The sequence below is a fragment of the Anopheles merus genome, chromosome 2R, assembly GCF_017562075.2.
Source record: "Anopheles merus strain MAF chromosome 2R, AmerM5.1, whole genome shotgun sequence".
Lineage (NCBI taxonomy): Eukaryota > Metazoa > Arthropoda > Insecta > Diptera > Culicidae > Anopheles > Anopheles merus.
The window spans coordinates 6,318,741-6,338,024 of NC_054082.1; the positions used below are offsets into that span (position 1 = coordinate 6,318,741).

At 44.9% G+C, this 19,284-nt stretch overlaps 1 protein-coding gene across 1 annotated transcript in view; it reads left to right on the top strand.

Annotated features, from left to right (window-relative positions):
- The window catches only part of LOC121591125 (forkhead box protein O), a 66,804-nt gene extending 47,897 nt beyond the window's left edge, over positions 1-18,907 (top strand). The window contains exons 8-11 of the mRNA XM_041911514.1: positions 313-493; positions 593-699; positions 796-1,129; positions 14,806-18,907. Coding sequence (XP_041767448.1) covers positions 313-493; positions 593-699; positions 796-1,017 — 510 coding nt within the window. The 3' untranslated portion in view covers positions 1,018-1,129; positions 14,806-18,907. The remainder of the gene's footprint in view (positions 1-312; positions 494-592; positions 700-795; positions 1,130-14,805) is intronic.
- Positions 18,908-19,284: the final 377 nt, after the last annotated feature.

Sequence of the window (19,284 nt, forward strand, 5' to 3'; positions counted from 1 at the left end):
TCTCACCATGAGCCGTAAGTTTGTTTAGTTGGCTAATGAAGGTGCTAAGAATATTCGCCGTTTTTTTAAAAATAGTCACCCCAGACACTGCGAAAGCTTCCCCATTTGCTTAGCCACCGAATTGTTTGTTCAACTGTGGCAGCTGAATGGCTAAAAAAATGAGCAACAGAAAATTAGCAAACGCCGATAGTGTGCGACCAGTTTCTAGCTCAGAAATGGCTAATAACGCTATCGGCAGCCCATCCCCCTCCCGAAACACGTCACCTAATCAAACTTGTTTCTGGTCCTCTTCCCTTCCCTCTCGTCGCACAGAGCATCTCACCGGCGTCCGGCACCGGCATGTCGCCCTCATATCCGCACAGTGAACCGTCACCTGACTACGCCATGCTAATTGGATCTCGCGTAATACAAAGAACGCCCTCGTCTAGTCCTCCGCTAACGCCAAATACGATCTGCGGATTGATAGCGCCACCGCCGCAGCAGCAGCAGCAAGGTAAGTGTGATTCGCGAGCTCGTAACCCGCCGCGCCTCCAACCGACACCCTCTAATGCCATTCGTTTCGTGCTTCATTCCCGTCCGGCCGGCCCCGCAGATCCAACACCGCAGACGCTAATGGGTCAAGTGATGGAAGCTTTAAACAGCCAAACAAACATCGACGACATCAACATCAACGTGGAAGCGTTTCCGTGTGTGGATGAGGTAGGGGTTCACCCTCGGGGAGGGAGGAGTAGCAGAGGAGTGGGGTACACTGTCGATACCAGCTAACCGATTTTCCGTATGTGCGCGCGTTTGCAGGTGCTAAAGCACGAGCTCAGCTTGGAGGGATCGCTCGATTTCTCCAACCTGCCACTGTCGATCCACAACAGCTACGCGGCCCCGAACAATTCCAACTCGTCCGACTCGTCGTCCGGGATCAGTGCGATGACCGCACCGTCCCCGAACCAGCAGGCGGCCGCACACAACCACGGCCAGTACGCGGCCCGCACGAGCGTCACGCCACCGTCCTGGGTGCACTAGGGCGTGTGGTGGCGCGCGGTGCATCGAGCCGGTACCGATGGCGCGATGCGCGCATCGGTCCAGTGAATCGAACGCTTTTCCGAGAGCGGACCCAGTGCCCAAGTGCTGTGAGGTAAGCGATGGATCTTTGAGCTGGAAGGAGTTTGTAGGATTTGTGTTTAAATTGAGATTTTGTTCGGGAGTGGATGTCCTTGGTCGTGGAAGTTTTACTTGTTAAATTTAGAACCAAGAACTATCATTCCAAATACTTCAAATAAGTGTGTTGTACCAAAAAAAAAAGGTCGTATACGCAATGGAGTTGTGATATTCTTACATAAAATGGTTGAAAAAATCACAAACGACAGTAAACGAATCTTCTTCCCATTGACAAGCCCGTGCGAGGGACATTCATGCCAAGTCAACGAAGGTCACAAAGTACGAGACGCCTCCAAAAGTCACCCGCCCGGTAAAAGTTTTTACTCGTTGGTGCGTTGTACTTGTTGGCAAATGTGCGTGCATTCTTTTTCCCCCAACCAGCAAGACAAGCCGCGTGTACACATTGCCCTGCGGGGCACTAAAGCTGTCAGAAAGAAGTGGCGAACAAGTTTGCCGCTATGAGTTGTTGCGTCCCCGTATGGAGGCGACCTTTGCTTTCCCCTTATCCGCGCGAATCCGGCCGAGAACTTGGCGTGGGGAAAGCAAAAGTTAGGGCATAATTTGCTGATTGACTTTCTGGCGTCAGGAGAGCAGTTTGTCTAGAGAGCGGGCGGCAAAAGGGTGCGCATTTGGTGGGTGAACATTTCGACAGACAGTCGAGATTTGGTTCGGAGCTGCTGCTGCTCCCGGAATGCCTGCTCGGAGGAGGCCGTGGTGGAACGGTTAGGAGGGAACGGTCCAATCCAATCTCGCCGGCGATGTGACGACGGTCCTGTGGACGGTGTGAAAAGTTGATTGAGCGGTAACTTATGCTGTGCTCCATCGTCTTCGAAGGTGGTTTGGATTTTTTCTTCACCATTCTCCCCATACGGTCGTCGGATGTATACGTTACATCATGAGGTGTGTCATGCTTTACACGCTTTAACCTCCGACACTGTAAATCGCCCAGTCGGCTTCCCACTCGACTGCTCCTGTGGCTTTGGACTGATATCCTGAAGTTTGAGGTTTTGCCATCAGAGTTTGCCCTCATCTCTCGTGTACAACCGTTGCTTACTGCTTCCTCGCACCTCAACCTTTAATTATGTGCTGGCAGCTAACAGCAGAAATCACACACCCGCCCACTCTACCACCATCCGCTCCCTAACCTCGATCGAATGTCCTTCGGTAGCGCGCGCGAGAAAACATCAAGTTGGCGCGTCGTCTTGTGCCAGTCAGTCAAGCGTGGCCACCGAAGATGAACGATTACCACAAGCCCCGTCCGTGCAGCAGTGTGCAAGAAGTCGCCGGGCGTCAAGTCATCGACGGCCGCGGCATCTCATTACCACCACCCTCCCTCGTCGTTCCGTGGAAAACCCCCCGGTGGTGTGGTGTGGGCCGAAGCTTTGCCCACCCGCTGCGTTGATTGATCTTTTAAGCGAGCGTGGCGCGTACGAAAGGAGCCCCAGCAAGTGAGCTGGAAGGATACGGATTGGCGATTAGTATAAATTATGCAAGAAATTATGTTTCATCAAACTCGGGCGCTCCCAACGTGGGTCGGATGAGAGGGATGAATGAGGTTCCACTTCTACCCTAGCAGTGGTTGTAATATCGGTGGTGGTGCGCCTAGCAAAAACCATACGGTTCGTTGGAGAATACAAGATTATGGAATGTTTTTCTTTTTTCCCGCTCTCCTGATTGTGCTCTCTTGCTTCCTTGCTTGCTTGCTTGCTCACCCGTGCCTGGTGGTGGAATCTTCCATCCCGAATTCGTTTCGCTCCGCCCAACCGAACATGATGTGCATCTATATGCATAAAACAAGACTTGGTGGTGAATGTGTTGATGAATTAAGGTTTCTTTTTGGCTGGTGTCCGTCCGTTTACTTTCTGCAGCTTGTTTCGAGAGTTTGAAGAAAAAGTATAAACAATCTAAAGCTATTTTATAATTGTTGACTTTCTTTTTTACGTAAATTAAAGAATACAAGGGAAGAAGCGGCTATTTATTTGAAACATTTCCACATTTTGTACAATTCCCGTTGATTTAATTTAAAGTTTCTCCTCAGTTTGACCTTTAAAACATATTTGTCTTGCAGCTTAAAAGAAATTAGCTTGAAAATTACAAATAAATTGTTACCATGTACGCATGTAAGCCCTTTGGATGTTTCGAGGAACGTACGTACGCAAAGTTCCTTCTCCCGCAGTAACGCATTTCCCAGAACCGAAGCTTTCCAAAGCAATATTATTCGGTATGTTGTGCTACCGCCGCGCCTTGGTCTTATGTCAATCACTGGAGATGAAAAGCACCGGGGCGCTACTTATCGGTCTCCTGCCTGCCGGTCGTTGCAACCGTACGGTTTGCAAGTACGCGACCAAGCCAATTGAATTTAAAACAAGTACTCTTGCCATGCCATCTCTTCAACAATTCACTACTATTGCCGTTGATGGTGCTTCCGAGAAAAGACTTGTGAACTTTTGCGAAGAGAGAGAGAGAGGAGCATCATTTAAACCTCATTCAATTGCACGGCCCCTGGACCAGGGGGTGGTGCGCTCAGAAAAGCCGGTCGGCGCCTATTTTTCTACCTAGTCTTTGCGCTGTTGTGAATAATCTACTTTCTTCAGGTACGAGGCTTGCCGGCGGCAGCTTCTTGCTTCAATCTGGGCTGGTGGAAGGTGGTACCGTTTACGGCTCAATTTCATTCTTTCTTTTCCGCTCAAGACATCTTAGCAGTGCCAACCCCTCCGCCCCTGCCAGAGATTATTCACCACCTCCCCCCCCCCCCTCCTCTGCTCGCCGTGTGGATTGCTTTGAAAGGTGAGCCTCTGGCTGCTTTGATTTGTGCGCCTAATGTGGTCGTCTAACATTACGCACGAACGCGAGTGCGTTGTACATATCGTGTAGCGAGAAACATATTAGCGACGTTGCTATTTTTATGTTGCGAAGTAAGAGAGGGAGGGAGAGGGGAGGGGGGGGGCAGATAAAAGCCCAACGTCTTCTGTACGATGTGCTAAAGAGATTAATTAAAAAAGACTCAATTACGCAAGCTCGGAAGAACATATCGCTTCCAGCAGGTGCTTCTGATCCTCGGGCACGACGCATCATCAAAAGTACTTTGATATTTTAATTAAACAGTAGTGTGAGCATGGGAAGGTGAAGAGTGAGGGGAAGAGAAGCTGATTGAGGGCATATTTTTCTTATTTTGTTAACAGTGTTCCTCGTTGCAATTTTACGAGAAAAAAGAGAGCGCGTGATACAAAAATATGCCTACAATAAAGAGGGAATTATTGTTAATTACATTCATAAAATTGGAGGGGCACTTTTTGGAATGAATTTGACATCACTGTTTTGCTTCTAAATAAAAAATGAGAAAATTCAATTCATGTCTCCAATAGACACACTCTACTCAACTAAAACTGAATGCACCGCCCGGCTGTGTCCAACCAGAACTAGTCGCGAAATGAATGCTAATTCCGTGAATCTAAATTTAATATCTCAGTGCATCATTGCAATTCTTCACCCACTACAACTGCCACTTCTATTGGCAGCACCCGATCGGAATAAAATGACTTTAGAAATACCACAACAACAACAACAGCTCAATTTATTCATGACGACGCGCGGAGCTTAGCTAGCACGCCTTTTATTTGGCCAAACTCCCATTTTTGCATACGAAAATTAACCCATTTGTTGCGGCCAGCTCTCTGATGGTGCTGCTGCTGCTAGATTTGAAATCGAAAATATTTCATTCGTGATTTATATTTTTATATTTTCAAATGCTGCTGCGCGCGATTTTGTGTATAAAATAAATCGCTTGTTTCTTATTTTTTGAATGGAATGGTTTTTACACTACTCGTGGCGGTGTGTGGTATATGCGATGGACAGTTGGGAGGGTTTCTTGTCGGTTGCTACTTGTTGCACGCGCTACCCCCAACCATCCATCCATCCATCCATCTCCCTTTCAGATTAGATCCTGATAGGCAAGGGCACTACAGAAAAAAGGAACAGGCGAAAGATACACGACATGGCAACAAAATAAGTGTTTGTTTACAGATTGTTTCCGTCCGATAGCTCCCCGTCCATATAGCGTTGCGGTTGCTGCAATCCTTTATTCCGCATCCTGTTGCCATCGTACGTACTGTGTAGTGTACTAGTTGCTGTAGGATAGTTTGTTTTATGCCGATTTTTGTGCCATCATGTGGTCAGTTTTTGGACGGAATTTATTGTGCAACAAGTGTTGATGTTTGTATATTTGATTAAATATTCAACTCTGCCTCTTTATTTTATATTTTTAAATTTGGCAAACGGTTGAACTGACTGATGAAAACCACAACCGTGTACTACTTGCTTCATTTCAACTGCAAACTTTAATTTAATTTGAATCTTTTTTATCCCTGTATGTTCTACAAGCTTTATAGAGCTTGTGCAAAACTAAAGACAAATGACTTCGTTTTACCAATCCCAAAAGAATACTGCCAACTTCCTAGTCCCTGGAAGCATGCCATTCATCAGCCTCCCCCTCTGAACCATGTTATCTATTTATCTGTCGTTCATCACCCCTTTCGCGCGCCGTCAAGTCAAAAGGGCTGCGCGGCCCTTCGCCCTTTCGGATGAGTTTCTCTGAAGCCTTTGGTCCTTATTTTATCGAGATGACAGCAAACAGTTGCCAGGGGTTGCAATGCTGGCAAAAAAAGAATTGTACAAAACAAAGTGTAAGACGAAAGAAACAATCTTTCCTCCTTACACAACACGAAAAGGACGATGGAAAAAAGCGATGAGTATGGGAAGGGGAGCACTCGCAATCGAGCACCGCTCATCATATCGTTTCTTTTGCTGTGTGTATCCGCGTGTAGAAAAGCGTTGCGTTGCTACTGCCACTCGCATTGCTTTGAGAAACACTTCTCACGGATTTTCCGGGTTTTTGTTGTTGTTGTTGTTGCTGCACTTGTTTCTATTGTTAAGTTAAGCCGATCTGCTTACGTTGGTGGCAAATGTGTGTCAGAAACGATGTGTGTCCCGCCGCTCGGAAGTGTTGCTTGCTGAGACTTTTTGTGTGACAATGGGAAGAAACGCTTCCTGCGGGAAGGACTTGTGTGACCCCCCCCCCCCTTGATAATGCTTTGTTTCTTAGTATCAAACGGCTTAAGCTTTGCTGAAATCAATTGAAATGCATGCGTGTGTATTGCTGGGAAAAAATACGTAACACCTTTGCCATTCTTCCGATAAGACTTGAACGTTTGACCCATCTACTACGGTCAGCAACAGTGTGTGAGTTGATCAAAGGGAGAAAAGAACCAGTTGGGAAGGAAACACCATCATCCACGGCCACCACCAAGCTACACCAAGCTGAGCAGAATCTATCTCCTGCCCGGTTTTTTTTATTCATTTTAAATTTGCTCAACGATAAAATCATGCTCGTAAACTTTACAACCCGCTGCTCCTGCTTCGCCCCCTTTTTGCAAGATGAAGCATGAAAATGATCCCCATGGCAGACGGGACACATACCACCACACATAACAACACCAAACAGATCGAATACCCCGCTCTACTAAACCTTCGTACACAAATTGTGTGCGCCAAACGCGTTTGGTTTGGTTTGGTCCGTCCTTGCCCCGGTGGGGTAGGGGGAGGAAGCCAGCAATAAGTCAACCGTTAAGTGGGTACAATAACGAACTTTACCATTACGCAAAAGTAGTAAACCTCGCAGCACCACCACCGGCACTGCCACCACCTTCTAGAAGAAGAAGCAGGAGACAGCAGCGCTCATAGGAGAAGAGTTTTCTCGCTCTTTTTTTTTGGAGGGCAAAAGCATTTCATCACAGAGCAATAGAGCAGCAAATGATGGGCGATGACAAGCACTTAGTCGTTCTGGCGGGAGGACAATAACTATATGTTGATGGTATGGGTTTTTGGTGAAAGTGATCATATGAGATGTAAATGATGGCGGTGGTGGTTGTGGTTTATTGGTGGTATGTTTTACAAGACACCGGGCATGGTATTAAAATGGCATCACTTTCTTCGACTTTCGTTGGTGTGTGTTCGTTCTGTCAGCAGCACTGGAAGTCGTTTTGTGTACCGGTTATTATTGCCTTTCGCGCTGCTATTCTGTTTGGAATGTGGTTAAATTTATGAGTAAAAAAAACGAAGGAAAAGGAATGACCGTTGCGATATGTTTCATAATATTTGTAAAGGTAGTCCTGAAGGTGAAATGTTCAGCAGGAGGTTGAGCACACACTCTCTCTGTGGTATTGAGTTTCAAAGTCCAACATCCTAATTCTACCTATTTTGATATCTTTTAGGTCGTCCAGCTAATTGTTCCTGAAAAGAAAGCGTTCCTTAAAAAAAAAGACACAATTCAAAACACAAATCACATCAACGGAGCTTCGTTGGCAGTGATGGCATTAGCCGCCGGGGCTTTCCTTCGCTGCTGCTAGGACGACAGGGAGAGCCCCCAATTGGCCCGATTTTCCCTGGAACTTGTGCTGCAAAATGCCGCTTTGCAAACATGCACATCAAAACCATCAATTTAGCTGCCAAATTGGACGTTAAATTAATTTCCTCCTTCGCCGGCTACAGTGGCAAGCGGTGGCACCACCACCATCTCTCACCGCTGTTGTGTAAGTGAAGACGTTTTGGGCTGGCAGGCAATGGGAAATAATGGAATAATTTGATTGACATAACGTGAACAATCATCACCGGTTTTGTTTGGGGTGTGCAGCATGCGGTACGAAGAAGAAGCAGCAAACACGGGATCGCACCGTTAGCTTCTTATCAGCAGCTCCTTCCTGTGGAGAGCACTACCGGTGCACAGGAGGAAGGTCGTGAGAGTTTTATGAAATTCTTGTGTACCACCACCCAGAATGTGGACGCGCGGCAATTGGTATGCAAAACGTCAAGCTTGCACACAGCTAATAAACTCAACCTTCGGGGCACTGTTTCAAGTAGAAGCAACAGTGGAGGGGAAAAAAATAGGAAAGGAAACCTAAGCAGAAGTGGTCGTTTTCCCAACAACCACGGACAAGGAGTCACTTGCAAGCTCACGAGGAAAGCGCGTTGGTGTGCTTCTCTTATCACAAGACCGGTCCGAAAATAATTAAATCACCGCAAGGACAATCTGTCACCGGTGAGCGGGACAGCATTTATCACATTTATCAAATTAGTCTAAAAACTTCATGCTCTCTCGTTACGGACCTCCCCCTTCCGACACTGCCGGGGAGTGGAATGAAGTGGTGGGGTTTGGAAGGATCCAGGAATTGAAGCATTTTTTAAGCAGTACTTCCTTTATTTCTCTCTGTCTCTGTGATCTCTTGATTGAAGTTGGAAAATTTACTGTATTTTACATTGACAGTATGCCAAGGGAATCACAAGAGAGTGGGAAATCTTCCGAGTTATTGTGGCGACTGAGGAGGAAGCGAGGCGTCACGATAAAGATGACGACCCCGACGATAACGAAGTCAATAAAAAGTTGCGAAAAGAACCCGCGGCCTGTGGCCATTCTCTCTACCCAAAGTGGCAAAAAAAAAGTTTAAATCACTTTTTATTCAATAAAACGGTGCTGCTGACGTACGCAAACCGTTTGTTGGCCAGCAGGATCGCATCTTGGCATCTCCCCCCCCCTACCCAATGTCCTAGTAAAACGACGCGCAAAGCTCAAGCTCAAACTCCAAGCCCATCTAATGTTATGATTTAGATTTTCCCTTTTTGTTTTGGAGGGATGTGGAGGAGTTTTTATTTTCCAATCATATACGCCCCATCGGGTTCGCTGTGGCCCCCCCAAACGATAGAGTTAAACTCGGTGGCGCCTGGGAAGCCTCTATCCTTATGAAAGGGGGAGAGGGCTTTTTTGTGGATTAGAGGCAGACACATTCTTTTCCGCTTCACATATTCAGCTCATAAGCATAATATGGAGTCTTTGAGGGGAGGGTGGTGTGTGGGGAATGGGGAGTGAAACTACTACTACTACTACGGGCCACGCGAGCATAGGAAGTAGTAAAGTTTTATTGTGAATCGAAGGAAAGGGTAACAACCCTATCGCGTCGTGACTGGATGGAAGTTTTTGATGGGCTTTTTTTGTTGTGGCGACGCAAGAAAAGGACATTCAATTTTTATTGGAGCAACAGTTTTACGGGATGTTAATGCGATGGAGCCTGGATGTAAGGAGAATCTTTTAGTAGATCCTGTTGCTTGAAGAAGAACTGCAATGTCAGTCTTTTATTTGCGTCACAGTTATCAAGTCGTACGATTTAACCGAAAGACGAAGGCGTTCCCTGCGTGACTCATATGAAATGAGGTCTCTATGAACAGGAATAACTATCCTATTAAACTAGTAAACCAACAGGACATACATGACAAAGCCTATTAGTGACTTGGGCATAGTATTTCGCTACAGTGCTTGCGATAATTAACATCAAGAAGATACTAAGTGCTGATCAAGCCACGTGGAGCGGTCCCGTGATACTGTTGTCAACTTGAAGGATCCGATTGCATGTCCGCCGTAGGTTCAACTCTAGAATAGATCGTCTCTTCCATAGATAGAGTTGACTATCCTGCCTGCATGGTACTGAATAAGTCTCGAAAGCCACAAAGTCCACTTAGGACGTTACGCCAAGTAGAAGAAGTTCCAAAATTATTGACATTGCTCTACTACTTCCCAATATATCATATTTAAGAGCGTGGAATTCAATTTATTTCACACTAAAATGTTCCAAAGAAACTCCGCAGAACGCTTGCTCTGCTTGTCCCTTTCCACTCCGATCGATCAATTTCCTTTCAATTACACTTAAATAGGGGTGGTGAGTCCCCTTTTGTAATTGAAAATGTACAACCGATTGTTCGATTGTTGTTGGCACTGACTCTCTCTCCCTATAATGGGTACTTCCTTGCCCAATCTGCCGTTCCAAAAACGACCAAAAACGATATTATGAGCACTTTATTGGTGTCCTGGTCTGAGGTCTGGTCGCCAACACACCCAATAGGCAGAAGGAAACCAACAAACTGCTCACCATTAACTTGTTGCGTTTTTGTGTGCGCGTTTTAGCCTTATCAAAAGAAGCGAATTTTTGGCGTTTTCTTCAGCAAGGGAAACAACCAGTAGAAAAAGTGAATCTAAAAGAAATCATTCCCTGTCCAACACTCCAACACCACCGACCGATTGCTTCTGCGTGTGCTTCTCTTTGCAAGACGTAACAAAAATTCAAAATGATTCATTGAATTGGTCGCTCGGTGCCGGTGGCGCCCGTTAGTCCTACCCAATTACCCCAACAACGCAACAACTTGCCGTCGACTGCATTCTCTTACCTTCTCCGCCTCCTCCTCCTCCTCCTCCTCCTCCTCCTCCGGGGGCAGTACATCCCTGTACAAAGCGCTGTACATCGATACGCTTCCCAGGCTTAAGCTGCTGCTCTTTCGCCTGACTCTCTGTGACCGCTAAATGCGACATGAAAAGCGAAACGATTTCGAGTGATTTTCACATCCTTGTGCCGTTTATTTTTTGTGTTCAATTCCCTACTTCCAAACGAAGGATGCGTGGTGTGTGTTGTACCACTCACAGAGGAGCGCGCGCGGTGATGGTGAAAGTGTGATGATATAAATTATGCTTTTCAACTTCACTTCACTTCATTTCCTAAGGCAGCGTCGTCCTTTGAGCACAACTGCTGAGTCGAAAGCGTTTTTGGCCGAAGATCCTGGTGGCGTTGTTAGCAGTATTATGGTTCGCTGGTTGGCTGACGGCAAGTGGCTGTGAACACTGGTTAAGTATGTCCGCTTCCGCTATCGCTGTGCCAACTGGAGCAAGTGCGGTGCACCAATGAATAGTTTCATTCCTGTGGTTTCAGGCATTAGGGAGGAAAATCGAACAGTGCGGTTTGCTGGAATCAGCGTTTGTGGTGTTAAGGAATTAATTTCCCCTTTTCCAGCTTAAAGTGGAATGCAAAAGGGATTCAAAAACATGTCACAAAATGACCTTTTTTATTTAAATAAACTTAAACACACCACACCAATGAGGCAACTTTTGTGCCAACCGACCGAGTAATCTACCCTCTGCTCCCATTTTCCGGATGACCTACACCGAACCGACTCTCCGGGTCACCAGAGATAAGCCACTCGATGACGCCACGCCACGAGGACGGACAATGAAATCGATGCTCTCGCTGTTGCCGCCCTGCTCAATGGCCAATTTGCCTTTCCTACACTTCGTCCGCCGCCTGGCAGAGAGGGGAGAGGGGACGTAAAGTGTCGTCCTCTTTTGTGGTTGTCCTTCACAGAAAAAGGAATGTCTTTACACACAAGCAGTAGCAGCAGTAGTAGCAGTAGCAACACCACAAACCAAAAAGGAAACGTTCACGTCCACGTCCACGACTTTCCCCCAGTGAAAGCAATCGAATCGACAAACGGTTGACGGTAATTTGCTTCATCGAACACAAACGTACAAGATCATCCTTTGCCACGGGATGGGTATGTACAGAGAGAAAGAGAGAGAGCGGAAAGACACACAGAAAAGGGATGAATGGACCGAGACAGACGCAATTGGACATGCCGAGCAGACGGTCGTTCTCTCGGTGCCACGTACTTCAAGTACTTGCCTCCGAATCCTAGCCTCTCGTGAAGGGGGGTGGACCACCGGACTGGTGGCAGGGAGGCAGGAGAAGGTACAAGAATCAATTGGATCTAATATAAATGTTTGCAGTTAGCAGGATGCCACCCTCCGCCCCCCTGGTTCATTGCAGTCGAGAGCACAAATCGGGCGGAAATCAGATGCCGCTCAATGTTTCTCTGTCCTTCGGAGGCTGCTGGTGGCTGGGTGGTCATGTGCGGTGGAAGGATAAATAATTGTATACGTTTCCTATTGTATCAATTTGGGGCGTTGTTGTAGCTGCTGGCATCCTTATGCTTTCGTTGACCATGCCGCCACACTGGGCACACAGAAGGAGGCCCTCCCCCGGGAGTCGTCGTTTCACTTTCATCGCCAGTTTTCTTTGCTATTGCGGCTTATATCCGTCCTCGTCGTCGTTAGAGTATGTGTGTGACGCATGGAAGCTTCTGTGCCGGACCGTCGGCAATCGAAATGATGGTCATTGGTACATTTGCACGGCGAGGCGAAAGTGCTTCTCATCATCATCGGGGGCCGCGCATCATACTTCCGACTTCTGACGCGTGCGATTCCCATTGCCCCGACACTTTATGGATGGGACCGATTAGCGTAATGAAGAGGCCAGACCGACCCACCTTCCCAGTGTGTCTGTGAAAGGCTGTTCTTTTCGTGTTGTACGCTGCCTGCTGGCTTAAGGACACCTATAAAATCAAACGGGGGATCCAGCATTGGCATAATGATGGGATGGTGGTGTCGTCCTTTTTTTGCCTTTCGCTCTCTTGTTGTAGCCGTTCATGAATGCCGAGATAATGATGTGTGTGAAGGGATGAATCAATGTAGGATTAGTTGAGATGTAGGTAGGAGAGAGGGGAGTGATTATTTGAGGGCCTCGAATTTGACGCCTTTGGGATTTCAACTGAGGGGGCTTCCTTTTTGGCTCTTTTGTTGAATACATTTTAATTAATTAAGATATGATTTATTGTGCATTAATATAATACAATTAATTTCCACCTCTATGGTCATTACTGTTGTGTTGATGTGAATTAATTCTAGATAAATAGATATTATTTAAGAATTAAGTTAAAATCACAGCGTGACATTACAAGTGTTTCTTCTTGATGATTCAATTCTGTGGTTTTATATCGCAAAAAGCTCGGAATTGAGGAGCGAATAGGAACGTTTTAAGAATTCCGTTTAATCAATGCCACACAAACGAAAATCTCAGAAAAACCATCCTCTCTAATCTTATGAACCGATTTCGAACATCTTTCTTCATCCTCCCGGCATTCTTCGTCCTCATCTCTTTTTTCATCTATTTTTTATAAAAACCCCTTTTGTGTGCTGTGCGCGGTTGTTGTAAGCAGTGGCGGCGCTTCAATGCATAAAAGCAATCGCTTCTCATCTCTCACTCCGCCACCCCCCCCCCCCCTCCCTCTCTTCCCGTGAAAAGTCTTATCAAATTAAATCTTCATGAACGAATTGAGCGAAACCCAATAAGGCTGTTCCCCACGCCCGCGCAAACGAGAAAGTTCAAATTTGCGCACAAACGATATTATCACGCTTTCATTAACCGCAAAGAAACAGGTCGTTCTTTTTTGCTCTCTTTCTCTCTCTCTCTCTTGTAAATTCAACGACCGTGGGTGTTGCCTTAGCGATGATTCGCGTAAAGCAGGCCAAGAAAAAAAGGGCTTCAAAATCAGCCCCGTGTCATGTCACAGTGAGCAGCACATCACATCACAGCGGGTTGTGTGTGTGTGTGGGTTGGTTAAGAAAAATGAGTAGAAATCGTAGGAGGGAAGGGAAAAACTTTTCCTTCGCTCATATACGTACCGCGCTAAACAGGGAAAAAGTTGTACGAAAGTGAGAGAGAAAAAGAAAGCAACTCTCGTCGAGTACACAGGACGAACCGATTTGTGGTGTGGCGGAAAGGTGAATGAATATTTAATCATTCCATAATCGAAACTTATTCCTGTCACACCTCGATCACGACAAGCCAGCCCGCGCGCGATGGCAATCACGATTGTGTACCAAAAAAAGCGCATCGAAAATATGACAAAACACATCAAATTTGGGAAGACATTTCGGGAAACTTCTTCCTCCACTAACTGGCTCGGTTGTTCATTACGAGGGCAGAGATTGCCACCACATCTCGGAAGCGCGAACCGAACCTTTTCGCCGAAGCATTGTCGTAACTGTCAGATATCAACATCATCCTTAAAGGAGACGCTGATGGTGATCGACGGATACACGGAGGGGGGGGGGGGGTGGGAGTGTATTATCCCGTTCGAGATATGGGTGATGAATATTTGACGAAACTTCGTCCATCATCATCATCATCATCCTCGCCGTTGCCAACATCTTCTGCACCTTCGCGTGCTGGATAGATGTAGTGGATCACTTATCGAGAGCAGTGCTCGCTGGTACCGCGTGTGTGTGGATACATTGGGCGGAAGCCGCTACCCCATTGAGTCGATTGTCATTCGTATTGAAATCACTTCTTGCACGGGGGTTAAGGAGACACGGATGTGTCACGTAGTGTCAGGTCAAGGGAGCTGCTAAAGCGTGAAGAAGGTATAATCTTCACTGTGTCAAGCACACCACTTCTGTTCACGTTCAATGAAACGGTAAGCTAAAAGGCTACAGATTGCAATCCACTGCTGCACGACTGCAGCAGACGACAGACCGTCCTCCGTCCACCGTCACACCGGCAGCTTAGTGATTGAAATTCCTATAAAGCGCTCGGCGTGTGGTACAAGCAGCAGCACCAGCGGTACCGGAGGCGATAGTCTCAATCGATAGTCTCAAACACAAGTGGATGCTGCTCAATGGAGCTGGAGCCTGCATGAGAGCAAAGGGAGGATCGTTTCGCAATACGAACTTGAGATTTTTGAATTAGGGTGCTGATGGCGGGGGCATTTTTGAGTAAATTTGAAGACACTTTTTGAACGTGGAAAAGGTTTATTATAAAGGAGAATGTTATTATGAATTTTATTCTATTTCCATGAATCATTAATTCAAATTTGACCGTTGTGACCTGTTTTTTTGCTCTCCAAAATCATCTGATTTAATTTCCACTTTCTTCTCTCTTCTTTTAGATTGCATCCCCTTGAAAGAAAAGCCCAGCTTGCCGATTGGGGGAGAAGAAAATAAAAACAAAACACCGACGACCGAAACGACTCACGTGGGAAGTGCTGAACAACAACACCATCGCTTTGCTGATCACGTGATCGTACCGGAAACGGGGAGAACGAACGGAGGAAAAAGGCTCTGCAAAATGAGAAATTAAACAGACAAGCCAAGCTTTTTGTTTTTATTGTAAATATAGTGTATGCGAGAGCGTAAGTGTGTGAGAGAAAGAGAGAGAGAGAGAGAGAGAGAGAGAGAGAGAGAGAGAGAGAGAGATAGAGAGCGAGAGAGAGGGCGAGAGAATGAATGGAGTCTCTTGTGTGAATGACTGCGAAGGCTAGTAAACAAGATAGAGTAACAGGTAGAGTTGATTAGTAGTAGGAGCGATAGTAGGAGCGATAGCAGTAGAGTAGCGTTAGTTGCAATAGTTTTTACCTTAGTACCTACACGCAGCTATCCTTATGTCGAGCTCTAAGCTGTAGCGTAAGGAGCAGCTTAGTACATTGTTTTAAGATGCGCAACCACAACAACAAAAAGTCACACGCACACACACAAAGTAAGCGAGAGAAGGAGTTGTTTTTTGTTTGTTTCGTTCGTTCTTTAACTAAAGTAGGGGCTAAGATTTACGGATTTATTTGTGTTTTTTTTCCTCTCTCTCTCCCTCTCCTGGTAGTGACATCTCATCAAAGCATTGTTAAATTGTTTGTTGAATTTTTATTTGATTTGATTTTTTGTGTACGAAACGAATTGTTTAACCGTTTAATAACTAACAACATTGCGCAGGTGTGCAACAAACTCGCTGCACCGGGAAAAGGGTGACAAACACTGGTTTAGTTAAGTCAGCCTTCCCATTCCCTTAAGCCGCCCCTCCCCACTCACAATACTTCCGCGCTGTGTGAAAACTCAACTGAAAGTTGTTTATTGGTCTTCCTTTTACGACCTTTTTTGTTATGACTAAACACTAAAAACCTGATCTTATCTTGTTATAATAGTACTGTTTAATTATTTTTTTTGTGCGTTTCGTTTATTATTATTTTTTTTTTTTGGGGCGGGGATAATTGAATCGTTCTTTTGAAGGCGACCGCCCGATAGTGTACAGAATAAGCTTTTGCGAAGTATGAAACCCATAAACATACGTATATAATAATCAAACGTAGCTTATCGAGTAGCAATTAGGAGAAGAAACTGTACATACGTGACGACAATATAGGTTGTTAAGCTAAGCTATATATATATATATATATACTCCGTGCTCTGGTTTTGGTACAACGATCTGTTTCGCCGACAGGCCCTTCCCAGCCGCCCGCCCCGTATTGGTCGTTTTTCAAGCGATGGCTGCACAAGCTTCTTCTCGCTACTTAACACGCTACTACCACGAACGCTTGGTTGTTTGGTGATATAAAAAAAGCACCAAATCAGCATAGAAATTTCCATTGCAAAGGAAAACTTCTCCATTTTCATCTCGATCACTAAACGAGTGCAGCCGTAGCCCCATGGAATGCTGACGATACGATGGCGAGCGGGTCGTGCATGGTGTGTGAGCGTGCAGCGAGTGCAGCGAGAATCATAGCTAAAACGGTACACATTAATCGGTGTAGAACTTCTAATCCAATAAATTGCCAGTGCCATTAGGGAAAACAAAACAGAAAACAACAAAATCTTCTATTTGTACTCGACGGTAGGGGTGTGTGCGCACGTCGCACGAGAAAGAAAGCTATTGCACCACACACAAGCAAACAGCGCTATATGTATATTGTCGACTTAGTACGATTCTTGCTAGCCTGTTAAAACAGAAACATCCCCCGAGAGTTCATCCCCTTTACACACATACGCACTCACACTCATTATCGTGTAGGTTTGTGTACAGGGCCGGTGTTGGTGCGTTTGTCGTTTTCTTTCTCGCTAGTTGATTCACGCGCATTGCTACTCTACGAAAAGGTGTTGAAGAGCGACGATAAACGATCGTAAGGTACGATTGCACAGACTAGCTGTAGTAGTTTCCGATAGGGCAAAATGGTGCATATAGCTGCAAAAAAAAACTAGACATACACATACACAGATACATATAAATGGCTGTTTTGCTAGATGAAGGTAGTGTATACCGGACGAACATCCGTAAATGGTAGTCCCAGTTGTGTGATCAAAACTCTCGGGACACTAGTGGTACGGCTTTAGGATTTAGGCGAGACACAAGTGAAATAAGCGTAACATAATTTCTTGCATAGATAAGGCGAGTGTGTATGGGCGCGTGTCCGTTTGTGTGTGTGAGAGAGAGGGATAGTGTTCTAGAGTTAATAAATCTAAATTCAAATCATACTTAGGCTGAATGGCGAGGGGGAAGTGGGAGCGTAGAACATAAAAAAAACTGCAACATAAATATCTAACACACTGTAATGTAAGAGAAATAATCGTGTGTGTGTTGTTTCACGCGTGTATGTGAATTGAAAACAAACACAAAAATGGGAGAAAAACCCGTTTGGAAAATTTCAAGAAAACACCATTAAGATTCCTTTTGGTTTTGTTTCCTTTGCTCATTCTGATTGCAAAAACCGATTTTTTGTCAAACACTCCCCCCCCCCCTCCTTCCCTCCTTCTCCCCCACAGTATCTATGATAAGTTATTGTGGTGTACGCTTACGAGCTGCAAGAAGGTAGTGGTAGTGTACAGTAATTAGTAATATTTCGTTTGGTAGCTTTAACGCGTGCTGCAGCAAAGGGGTTACATTGTTAGAAACAGGAATTAAAGCAGTAAAGTAAATTGTGTAAAGAATCGTCAGTTATGAGCTAAGAGGCATCTAAAAGAGTAGGACAACACAAGCGCTTATAATGGGAATACGGAAGCTGTAGGGAGGAACTGATCGTGAAGGGTCGCACTCTTATTATCAACATCCATTAAAACCATCCATGCCACTGTTCTTCAAGCCTTCAAGGGCTATTTTTTTGTTTATTTTCGATTTTTTGTTTAATGTTGCAATTTTTACAATGAAATGCAAAAAAAAACAAACAAACAACATCAATGTGCAATTTAGTTAATGTAAACACACGCAAGTGTAAAGAATCGACAGCTAAGTACGCAGAGAAGCAGTAGAGCGTAAGCAACACACAAAGAAGAGAAAAATTACACTAAAAACTAATAAGCAATGCTATGAGTGAATGCAAAAACAAAAACAGACAAATGGAAAAGTAAAAAAAGGGGAAAACAAGGCATCGGAGCACGTTGAATAGAAGGATAGGAAAGTATAAAGAGCGCTTCATGAAACGAACCATAAAAACCACAAAACAAGCAAGCAAAACAAGATGGAGCTGTGAGCAAATGAATGTCGCAAAGTAGCAAACAAACAAACAAAAAGCCGTATGTGTTCAGGAAAGCTTCCCCGAGAGAGGGAGAGAGACGATACACGGTGGAAAACTAGCACTTTAACTGCTGTTCTGTTCTGGTGCTGTTTAGCTATTGGGAGGGGTAGTGAATTGACTTGATGGCAACAGAGACAAAAACACAACAAAAACTTTGAAACATCAACAATATTAGCTAAGTCCTTTATACTTCTGTAATTTTCCAGTTTTGGCTTCTATCGCTCCACATACACAATTTGGTTCTTTCTTTTCGAAGTGCTGTTTGTATGTGTGTGGATGTTAATTTTTCATTCATCTTTAATACTTCATTAGCTTAACTTTTTTTTGTGTTTTGCTTCTTTCCTCCCCTTTTTCCCCCATTTCTTTTGTGTTTAGTTACTTTTTATCGCCATTTTGTACAAATTAAGTTAGGTTTGGAATGTTCGTACATTGCGCTGCACGTGCGCTGCAAATTAGTTCGGATAAGGATAATAATATAGCGCGAATGTTATCGGAAGGGAAAGGAAGAAAAGCTATCGGAGAAGCGTTTGTAGCAAAAATATAGGTGTGCGTATCGCTGTAGGGAAGGTGGGTTTGGATTGTGCGGCGGATTGTCAGTAGAACAAAAAAAGAATGAGTTTGTTGGCGTGTGTGTGTGTGAGAGGTAGAGAGAGAGAGAGCGAGAGAAAGCGAGGAACGAATGTTGAAATAAACTAGAAATACTTATTACTTTAAAAAAGAGGGTTGAGTTTTATGCATTTTTCTTTGTAAATCTTAAAATGTTCGAAATTTGTGTGAAAATTTTGTGTAAATTAGAAAAGCACAAACTAAAAATCATATTTACACTAAGCTTATGCAGCATCGAAATTAAAAAAATTAAAAAAATTAAATTCATTTAAAGCCCCAACCGTCAACGGTCAAATTTTTAAATTTTCTCACATTCGAACATGGAAACTATCACGCAAGCTTGCACGCCAGTTTTCAACCGACCCGTTCAAACTTGGGAGCTTCCATACGTAGCTTTCAAGTTTAACGGAGCTTTAGCATCATCCTCAGCTGTAGCGAAACATGTTCTTTTTACACACAAAATACAACAAGAGCACGGCTATCCTTTTG